The sequence below is a fragment of the Orycteropus afer genome, unplaced genomic scaffold (assembly GCF_000298275.1).
Source record: "Orycteropus afer afer isolate SDZICR_OR568_19922 unplaced genomic scaffold, OryAfe1.0 scaffold00094, whole genome shotgun sequence".
NCBI lineage: Eukaryota > Metazoa > Chordata > Mammalia > Tubulidentata > Orycteropodidae > Orycteropus > Orycteropus afer.
In genome coordinates this window covers 5,123,475-5,134,738 of record NW_006921681.1, presented here as the reverse complement: position 1 = coordinate 5,134,738, position 11,264 = coordinate 5,123,475, and the positions used below count along the sequence as shown (strand labels likewise).

Here is an 11,264-nt window from a genome sequence, read left to right as displayed (position 1 = left end):
CAGCTATGATATCCCTTGTTCCATGTCCTCTTCTGAATCCAGCTTGCACCTCTGAAAGTTCTTTATCAATATACTGCTGCAACCGTTTTTAAATTATTTTCAGGAAGATCTTACTTGTGTACAATATTAATAATATTGTTTGATAATTTCCACATTTTGTGGTATCACCCTTTTTTGGAATGGGTACAAATATGGATCTTTTCCAGTCAGTTGGCCAGGTAGCTGTTTTCCAATATCTTGGCATAACCAAGTGAGTGCCTCCAGTGGGGCATCTGTTTGTCAAAACATCTCAATGGGTATTCCATATTCCTGGAGCTTTGTTCTTCACCAATTCCTTCAGTGTAGCTTCAACTTCTTCCTTCAGTACCATTGGTTCTTGATCATATGCCATCTTCTGAAATGGATGAAGATCTACCATTTCTTTTTGGTACAGTGACTCTGTGGATTCCTTCCATCTTCTTTTGATGTTTCCTACATCGTTCAATGTTTTGCCCATAGAATCTTTCAATATTGCAACTTGAGGCTTAAATATTTTCCTCAGTTCTTTCAGCTTGAGAAATGCTGATCGTGTTCTTCCCCTTTGGTTTTCTAACCCCAAGTCTTTGCACATTTCATTATAGTAATTGGCTTTGTCTGCTCGAGCTGCTTTTTGAAATCTACTGTTCAGCTCTTTTATCTTGTCATTCCTTCCATTTGCTTTAGCCACTCTCCACTCAAGGGCAAGTTTCAGAGTCTCTTCTGTCATCCATTTTGGTCTTTTCTTCTTTTCTCATCTTTTTAATGATCTCTTGCTTTCTTCATGGATCACGTTCTTGATGTCATCCTACAATTCTTCTGGTTTTTGGTCATTGGTGTTCAATGTATCAAATCTATTCTTTAGATGGTCTCTAAATTCAGGAGGGATATATTCAAGATCATACTTTGGCCCTTGTGGACTTGTTTTAACTGTCTTTAACTTCAAGTTGAACTTGTATATGAGCACTTGATGGTCTGTTCCACAATCAGCTCCTGGCCTTGTTTTGGCTGAAGATACTGAGCTTTTCCATTGCCTCTTGCCATGGATGTAGTCAATATGATTCCTGTGTATTCCATCTGGCAAAGTCTATGTGTATAGCTGCTGTTTGTGTTGTTGAAAAAAGGTATTTGCAATGAATAAGTCATTGGTCTTGCAAAATTCTATCATGTGATTTCCAGCATCATTTCTGTCACCAAGGCCAAATTTTCCAACTACTGGTGATTCTTCTTTGTTTCCAACTTTTGCATTCCAGTCACCAGTGATAATTAACAAATCCTAATTGCATGTTTGGTCCATTTCAGACTGCAAAAGCTGATAAAAATCTTCAATTTCCTCATCTTTGGCTTTGGCAGTTGGTACATCTTTTGAGTGGTTGTTGTAAATGGTATTGTTATCCTGATTTCCTTTCCAGAGGAGAACACCACGTTATATATAGGCAGTCCCAGCCCCACCCTTTGTTCCACTCCCCGGAGAGCAAGAGAAGCCTGTACCCCACAGCCACTGTTACCATCTACCCACTGGATACAGGAGGCTGGCCTTGCCCGGTGTGCAGCTGAGGGCCAGATGGGGGCTGCACCAGCAGACAGATAGGGACTTTGCACATATCTGGGTATAGGGCAGGGGTGCATGAGGGGCATGGAGAGGGACATGGACCAGGCAGGGAGCAAGGATGGTGGTGGTGGCACCCTATTGGTACAGCCACTTCCTGTTCATATGCTGCTGCTGCCAGAAACCGGGAGCCTAAGAGTACCTCAGGCCCAGCTGGTGCTCTGCCAGCACCCATGGCAGAAGCAGGGGAGCCATGGCAGGGGCTGCCCTGTGCTTCCAAGGAGTGAACAGCTGCATAGCTGCTGGGTGGGTGAATGAAGCCAGGAAGAGGAGGCAGCAGAGGAGGAGGTGCTGCTCATTCACTCTGGGGAGTTGGTGTCCTCAAAACCAGTAGGGAGAGCTGCTTTCCCTTTAAAAAGAAAAAAGAAGTAAAAGAAGAAGAACCTTTGGGACCATGGACATGTATGTGGTCAGACATTGCCTGAACGGACATTACGTGGCATGTGACTGACTTGAGGCACCTGGGGGTCTAGGTTTGAGGCCAGAGTAGGACATGGACCACTAGCCAGAGAGGCTCCTGAGAGCCCTTCTCCATCCACTCATCTATGCTTTCTGCCCCAAGGTCCTGTCCCATCCGTGGTGAGGACTGAGATCTTCCTGCAGTCATCCAGGCCGGCCGCATTCGTGGTGGATGGGGCTGTGCACTGGCTCACCAACTTCATCGTCGGCTTTGTGTTCCCTTCCATCCAGGTGAATGAGGACACGTCCCCACAGGCAATGTGGGTGGGCGGCCACCTCCCACTCTCTCTCACCCACCCCCACCCCTAAGGCAGAAAGCACTCCAGGAAAGGAGCAGTAGCCCTTCTTCTACTAAGAACATTTACTAATCCGGCAAAAGTGGACTCAGACATGTCCACAGCTACCAAAAACACTGGTAACACCCACTTCAGGTAACTCTTTAAATAGGTCAGTTTCCCAGGTACTGAAGAGAGTTCTGACCCTCCAGTTGTATAGGGCTCATTCCTTTGGGGCTCTGGTCTGTGAGTTCAACAGGCAATAGAAAGAAGGCTAGCACTAGAGCGAGAATCCCCCCTACCACCTCCTTCCTCTCTTCTGAGAGATGTGCCCACCAACTCAATGTTTTCAACATCTTAAAGGCTCAGAGGACATCATGTCCCTGTTATCAAAAGGGATCTGCTGCTGCTGCTATTGTTGTTTGCTATTGAGTCAATTCCAACTCATAGAGACCTTACAGGACAGAGTAGAACTGCCCCAAAGGGTTTCCTGGGCTGTAATCTTTATGGGAGGAGATTGCCAGGTCTTTTATCCCACAGAGTCACTGTTCGGTTTGAACCAACAACGTTTCAGTTAGCAGCTGAGCTCTTAACCACTGTGCCTCACAGAGGCATATCTAAGGTAGGGCATGTGCCCTGGGTGCCACTTGAGGGGGGCACCTTCAAGCAATTTCTATGAACCATCACAGTTTCCATTACCAGCTTTGAGTTCATTCGGCATGTTAAAACTAATACTTTTGCTTTTGAGCTGACATTATGGTAAAGTTCTCTAAATGATGGTGTCAGATGTTTGGCACTGTACCTGTCCTGATTTTCCACATTCCCCACTGCTTTCTTTGTTTCTTGGTCTAGGAGCTCATTGGTCCCTATAGTTTCATCATTTTTGCTGGAATCTGTCTCCTCACTGCTGTTTACATCCACGTGGTTATTCCTGAAACCAAGGGCAAAACATTTGTGGAGATAAACCAAATTTTTGCTAAGAGAAATGGGGTGGCAATTCCAGAGATTAAAGAAGAAATAACAGAGTCTGGGCCTCCTGTGCTCTCTGCACCTGCCAAAGAGACTGCCTTTTGAAGAGTCTGCATGGCCACCAGGTGTTCGTTTTCAAGGCTGTCTTCTCCAAGAGAAGGACCTTCTGCCCGGGCCTCTTCATTTCTTTCCCTGTCTCCAGAGGGAGGATCCTAGCTCTGCCATCTTGGGGTGCCCAGTGGCAACTGGAAGACTCTGGAAAGCTTAGTCCTTCAGTTAAATGAGAAGTGAGGACCAGCTGGTAAGATTCAACTCTCTGATTCTACATTAGCACCCCAACTTGAATGTTGTACGAATACATTCTTTTTTAAGTAACACATTTCAAGTTCAATGATTGATTTGTAGACCTGAATCCCAATCACTGCATTATTTAGAGAACCAAAGGAACTGAAAGTTGCTGAGACCACAGCCCTGAGTGCTGTTCCTCCCAGGTGAGGTGGTTTCCCTTCTCTGCTCTGTGACTGATCCTGGTCAGCACTCACAGCTCTGTGCTATTGGTCACAGGGACAGCTGAGGAGGAGAAGTAAGAACTTTTCCCAATTTCGGAACAGCAATCCCAACAAATATTCCCCCCAGATAGAGTCAGAATGAAATACTCACAAATTATGTATCTGATAAAGGACTTGCATTTATGTAAAAAGAACTCTCAAAACTCAATAGTAAGAAATAGTGTCACTTAGCATGTTTACTTTGAGATCCACCCATATCGTAGCATGTATCCATAGTCAAAAAAATTGAATAGATTTTTATCAAAGAAAATAAGTAAGCACATGAAAAGATGCTCAAAACTGAATAATATGAAATAATTTCACTCAGATGCTCAACATTAGTAGTCATTATGGAAATGTAAATTAAAATTGCAATGGGATACATTATGCACCTATCAGGATGGCTAAAATTATAAAGACTGACTATATCAAGTGTTGATGAGGATGTAGAGCAACAAGAATTCTCACACAATGCCAGCAGCAATATAAAATGGTACAATCAGTTTTAAAAAGTTTGCCAGTTTTGTAGAAATTTAAACACACTTACTATAGGATTGTGCCTTTCATGCCTAAATATTTAACCAAAGAATGAAAGCATATGTCCATACAAAGCCTTATACACAAATGCTTATAGCAGCTTTATTTGTAATAGCCAAAACTGGAAACACAAAAGTAAAAAAAAAAAATAAAAAATAAAGTGACTGGATAAACAAACAGTGGTATATCCATACAATAGAATGCTGCTCACCAGTCGAAAGGTGTGAACTCTTGATGCCTGCTACAATATGGATGAATCTCAAAGTAATTATGCTGAGTAAAAGAAGCCACCACCCCCTCAAAATTACATACTGCACGATTCCAATTATATAAAGTTCTAGAAAATGCAAACTAATCTATAGTGATAGAAAACAGCTCAGTCATTATCTGGGAAACTTTTGGGGGTGATGCAAATGTTTATTATCATGATTGTGGTGACAGTTATGATCATGATTGGAGCTCTGGTGGCACAGTGCCTAAGGCATTTGACTGTTAACCAGAAGGTTGGCTGTTCAAACCCACCAGCTGCTCCTCAGAAGGAGCTGGGGCAATCTACTTCTATAAAGATTTACCACCTCAGAAACCCAGTGGGGGATCGCTATGAATCAGAATCGACTCAATGGCGGTGAGTTTGGTTTCTGTCTTTTTATACACATGTCAAAACTTATCAAATTGTGTATCTTAAATAGGAAAAGAAATGATTACTTAAAAGAATTAATTCACTTTAGTAAACCACACTCTCTCCCGGTGACTGTGCATGTGATGGGAAGATGGTACAACCCTGATCAGGGGTCTGAAAGCTGCTCCCCACTTTGCCATAGACATCATAACCTTAAATTAAGTCCCTGAATTCTTCTGGGATTTCTTTCCCTAGTCAGTTGCATAGGAATAGTGTTCTCTCCCATCATCCACCCCATAGAAGTGGTATATCTCTTGAGATAAAAGTTCTTGGAGCCAGCCTTATCTGGGCGGGTCTAGCAGTCTTCCCTCAGGCTAACCAGGTGCCTAGTGGCTGGGCCTCAGTGCTGGCTCACTGCTCTGCTTCAGCAGCTCCCTCAGGGGTGGATGTGGCAAACCACAGGCAGAAGACTGGCTTGAAGTGTAGGGCCAGGTGTGCCCCAGCAAAGCCTGAAGGCAGGTCCACTCAGAAAACCAGTCTCCATGTCAGTTAATTGCCTAGTGAGTCCTTGGGGAAGCTAAAAAAGAAACCAAACTCACTGCCATCAAATGGATTCCAATTCATGTTGTTGTTATGTGCTGTTGAGTATGCTCTGACTCATAGCAACCCTGTGTACAATGGAACAAAACACTGCCTGGTCCTGCACCATCCTCACAATCCTTGCTATGCTTGGGCCCATCATTGCAGCCACCATGTCAATCCATCTCATTGAGGGTCTTCCCCTTCTTCATTGACCCTCTACTTTAGCAAGCATGACATCCTTCTCCATAGAATGGTCCCTTCTGACCACAAAGTAGGCAAGACAAAGTCTGGCCATTCTTGCTTCCAAGGAGCATTCCGGCTGCACTTCCCCCAGGACAGATTTGTTTGTTCTTCTAGCAGTCCATGGTATTTTCAGTATTCTTCACCAACACCACAATTCAAAGGCATCAGCTCTTCTTCTGTATTCCTTATTCATTGTCCAGCTTTTCACATGCACGTGAGACTATTGAAAATACCATGGCTTGGGTCAAGCATACTTTAGTCTTTGAAGTGACTCTCCCAAGTCACAGAGATCCTCATTGGGTTTCCAAGGCTGTAAATCTTTATGGAAGCAGATTGCCTCATCTTCCTTCCATAGAGTGACTGGTGGGTTCAAACTACTGATCTTTTGGTTAGCAGCCAAGTGCCTTAACTTCTATGCCACAAGAACACCTTCAAGGGAGCTCAGGAGAGGATATCAGTCATAGAACTCTTGGAGACCACTCAGAAGAGGTTTCTTTTAGGGCCCTCCTGCTCCCTCCCACCATCTTCTGGCATCAAAGGCCCTCCCTCCTGGCTAGATCAGTTTTTTGTTTTGTTTTGTTTTTTGGCTTTCCCTGCTTTTCATCAGATAATCAGTTTCAACACTGAAACAAACATTGAAGATTAAAGATTACAGGCTGCAATATGGTTTGCACCTCAACATAAAGAAAATGAACATCCTCACAATTGAACATATAAGCAGCATCATGATAAAAGGAGAAAAGATTGAAGTTGTCAAAGATTTCATATCACTTGGGTCCACAATCAACACCAGTGGAAGCAGCAGTTAGGAAATCAGACGAGACACTGCACTGGGCAAATTTGCTGGAAAAGACCTCTTTAAAGCGTTGAAGAGCAAACATGTCCCTTTGGAGACTAAGGTGCACCTAACCCAAGCCATGGTATTTTCAAAAGCCTCATATGCATGTGAAAGGTGGACAATGAATAAGGAGGACCAAAGGGTTAATACCTTTGAATTGTGTTGTTGGTGAAGAATACTGAAAGTACCATGCACTGCCAGAAGAATGAACAAATCTGTCCTGGAAGAAGTGCTGCTGGAATCCTCCTTGGAAGCAAGAATGGACAGACTTTGTCTCAGCAACTTTCATCATGTTGTCAGAAGGGGCCATTCCCTGGAGAAGAATATCATGAAAAGTGGAGGGTCAGCTCAAAAGTGGAAGACCCTCAACGAGATGGATTGACACAGTGGCTGCAATGATGAACTCAGGTATAGCAAGGACTGTAAGGGTGGCATACGACTGGGCAATGTTTCGTTTTGTTGTATATAGTGTTGTTTTGAGTCAGAGCCAACTCAATGGCACCCAACAATAGCATAAATGAAAAAACTATTTCCAAATGCTTTACAAAAGCCCTACAAAGTCATAGAAAAATGGATTAACAGTGGGAAAATTGCACAGCCTTGTCAGTACTGCAGTAGTTTAAGACAACTTCAGAATAAAACTAAAGAAAACATTTCATGCTCATTGCAGAGCAATAATTAATTAATTAATTAAACCCTATGTTTCCAAGCAAATGAAATAAATAGTATAGTGCCTAAGGCACTTGACTGCTAACCAGAACGCTGGGGGTTTAAACCAACCAGCCACTGCTTGGAAGGAAGGTTGGGCAATCTACTTCCATAGTGATACCGCCTCAGAAACCCAAGGAGGGGTCGCTATGAGTCGAGTCCGACTCGACGGCACATAACAACAACATACCTTATGGGAGGGGGAAATTGGTAAACTACATTGGCATTTTCTAGTAAATTTAACCTTGGCTGTGATCTGCAACTCAGTGTATTTCATTCATTACAGTTACTGTGCAAGAGCACATGGAGCCCACAGAGAGAGTGAACAGAGCAGCACTATTCCCAAGAGCAAAAACTAAACTTAAAGCAGCCCAAATCCTATAAGCTATACATTGGATGGGTAAATCGTGGCTGATTCATAAAATGGAACACATCCATACCTAGGAATATGGGTAGAATAGTGTGACAGATACAGACGTGTATGAAATTCATGGACAAAACAAGTCACTAAAGAACATGTACAGCATAATTTTGATTTAAGTTATCTTAGGTAAGATCAATTTTATAACTGATCTTTTTATACTGGATCTTGGAAGTTTACATTTATATTCACTAGCTCAACCCTTGTAAAAGCAAAATTCTTAAAACTATTCAAGTGCTTGCTTCAGCAACACATATACTAAAATTAGAATGATACAGAGAAGATTGGCATGACACCTGCACAAGGATGACATGTAGATTTGTTAAGAATTTCCTATCAAGCATAGCCTAAAATGCACAAACAGCAGAAGAGAAACTAGATAACTGGGACCTGCTAAAAATTAAATTCTTACGTTCATCAAAAGAGTCCTCCAAAAGAGGAATAAGAGAACCCACAGATTGGGGAAAAAAACAAACAAATTTGGCAATGTCATATCTGATGAGGGATTTGTCTCTAAAATTTATAGAAAATTTCAGCACCTCAACATCAAAAAGACAAACAAGCCAATTCAAAAATGGGCAAAGGATATGAATAGACACTTTATCAAAGAAGATATTCAGGCAGCCAACAAACACATGATGAAATGCTCATGATCACTAGCCATTAGAGAGATGCAAATCAAAACAACAATGAGATATCATCTCACCCCAGCAATAACAGAAAAGTTCAAAAAAACAGAAAACAACAAATGCTGGTAAGGATGTGGAGAGATTGGAATTCTCTTACACTGCTGGTGGGACTGTAAAATAATACAACATCACTGTGAAAAACAGTATGGCACATCCTTGAAAAGTTGGAAATAGAAATACCATTTGTGTTAGACTGGGTTCTCTAGAGAAACAAAACCAGTAAAGCTTATATATATGTATGTTGTTGTTGTTGTTATGTGCCGTCAAGTCAGACCCAACTCATAGCAACCCCTCCTTGGGTTTCTGAGGCAGTATCACTATCAAAGTAGATTGCCCCATCTTCCTTCCAAGGAGTGGCTGGTGGGTTTTAACTGCTAGCCTTCTGGTTAGCAGTCAAGTGCCTTAGGCACTATGCTACCAGAGCTCCCATATATATGTATATAGAGAAAAATTTATCTTAGGAAAATGGGTCACAGACTTATAGAAGCTGGCAAGTCCAAAGTTCCTGGATCAAACGTCAAGCTGGAGGCTTTTCCACATCAAGCTGCAGGCTTTTCCTGACTCTTGCAGCCGCAGGGGCTGAGGAGCTCAAGGCTGGCAGGCAGTACACTGGCTACCGACTCCAATGAATGAAGAATCCAAGATCCCCAGGCTGAATGGTGGATTGCTCATTCCTGGACAGTTGTAGGCAGCACAACAGAATCCTGATCCACAGAAGAATGTCTCTTTCCCAGGATGTCCATAGATATACTGGAAGCAGGCCACACCCCTAGGGAAACTCCCTTTCAGCAGATTGGCTGCTCAAAACATAATCATCTGATCCCATCGTGGGAATTACCACATCACAACAGCTTAAACCACACAGAATTGTGATCCAGCCAAGTTGACACACAGCTCCAACTATCACACCATTTGATCCAGCAATCCCACTATTAGGGAAGATAGCCTGAAGAGGTGAGATTCAGGACATGAGCAGATACATACATATCCATGTTCATCGCAGTGCTGTCTACAATACCAAAGAGATGGGAACAACCTAAGCACCCATCAGCATATGAATGGATTAGCAAAGTATGGTACATACACACAATGAAATGCTATGCAACGTTAAAGAATAGCAAAGAATTACTGAATCACCTTATAATGTGGATGAACTTGGAGGACATAATGCTGAGTGAAATAAATCAATCACAGAAGGACAAATATTGTATGAGTCCATTATTATTAAAAACAATCAAGGAAAGGTTAGACAGGGAAGGAAATTTTCTTTGTTGGCTACCAGGGGTGTAAGAGGAGAAGGGAGGGAAAACAGATGGATAGTTAAGAGACAGGTTTGATATGGGTGAAGGGAAAAACAATATGACGAAAATGTGTGACCAGCACAATATCACTGAAGAAAAGGAAGATATGGAAAGGTATTCAAAATAATAAAGGCAAATACTATTGCATATACAATATTGCATTATTAGTTATAGCAAACATTGAGCTATGGGTGGATACATAGGTAGGCAAGAAGATCAGGTATGGATAAGTAAATGGGAATACACCCACGACCATACATAAGTTTGGCAGACGACATTCCTACATATGTATTTGTACATGCTATAAAAATGTCTATACGCAGTTTAAAGCTAACAGGGCAAAGTTAGAATAAGTTCTTAACTACAATTAAGCACCTTAAGGAGTGAGTCTCTGGGGCTGTAGGCTGGGACCATGGTTACAGGGGACATCGAGATCATTTGGCATAATAGTATACAGACTGAGTAAGTATGGTGAAAGGATACAACCCTGATGTGCTCCCTTCCTGATTTTAAAACATTTTTTGTGCCACCGGAGTACCCTATTAATATTACACACAAGCAAAATTTTGCTGAAGGTAATTCAAAAACAGTTGCAGCAGTACATCAACAGGGAACTGCCAGAATTTCAAGCTGGGTTCAGAAAAGGACGTGCAATAAGGGATAGTTGCTGATGTCAGATGGATCTTGGCTGAAAGCAAAGAATACCTGTGTTTTATTGACAATGCAAAGCTATTCAACTGTGTAGATCATAACAAACTATGGATAACATTGCGAAGGATGGGAACTCCAAAATGCTTAATTGTACTCAAAAGGAACCTGTACATAGACCAGGAGGCTGTAGTTCAAACAGAACAAGGGGATATTGCATGATTTAAAATCAGGAAGGGAATGCATCAGGGTTGTACCATTTCGCCATACTATTCAACCTGTATGCTGAACAAATAATCCAAGAAACTGGACTGTATGAAGAAGAATGAAACATCAGGACTGGAGGAAGACTCATTAACAACCTGCAATATGCAGATGACACAGCCTTGCTTGCTGAAAGTGAAGAAGGCCTTACTTATTGTGTAGTTAAGGTTGTATGTTAACATGACTGGGCTGTGGTTTTGAGTGACTATACAGGTCCCCAGGATAAGACTGTAATCTCTTCCATGGTGGCATCTGCTGTGAGAAGCTAAGTAGTTGCCTTTGGGGTATGGCCTGCTTGGAGTGTATAAGCAGAAGCTGTGAGAAAAGTCTCTAGCTTTTGGCACATCTGGACCCTGCAATTGGCCAAGTCTTGGACTGCTGTGTTGCCTGCTGTTCTTGGGATTGCTCCTGGACTTGAACCAGTGGTCTGCCGTATCACTTGCCGATTTGGGGAGTGTGCCATTTTACCTGTCCATCTTGGGTTCATCAGCCACAGCATCTAGCAGCTGCAAGAGTCAGAAAAAGCCTCTAGCTCCAGC

At 42.4% G+C, this 11,264-nt stretch overlaps 1 protein-coding gene and 1 non-coding gene across 2 annotated transcripts in view; both read left to right on the top strand.

The window, feature by feature from the left end:
• The window catches only part of SLC2A7 (solute carrier family 2 member 7), a 34,312-nt gene extending 30,880 nt beyond the window's left edge, over positions 1–3,432 (top strand). Inside the window, exons 11-12 of the mRNA XM_007942656.1 lie at positions 2,187–2,314; positions 3,211–3,432. Coding sequence (XP_007940847.1) covers positions 2,187–2,314; positions 3,211–3,432 — 350 coding nt within the window. The remainder of the gene's footprint in view (positions 1–2,186; positions 2,315–3,210) is intronic.
• A 4,625-nt stretch (positions 3,433–8,057) lies between these two features.
• On the top strand, positions 8,058–8,164 carry LOC122150138. Its single transcript, XR_006163505.1, has one exon. It is a non-coding gene; the product is annotated as a U6 spliceosomal RNA (small nuclear RNA).
• Positions 8,165–11,264: the final 3,100 nt, after the last annotated feature.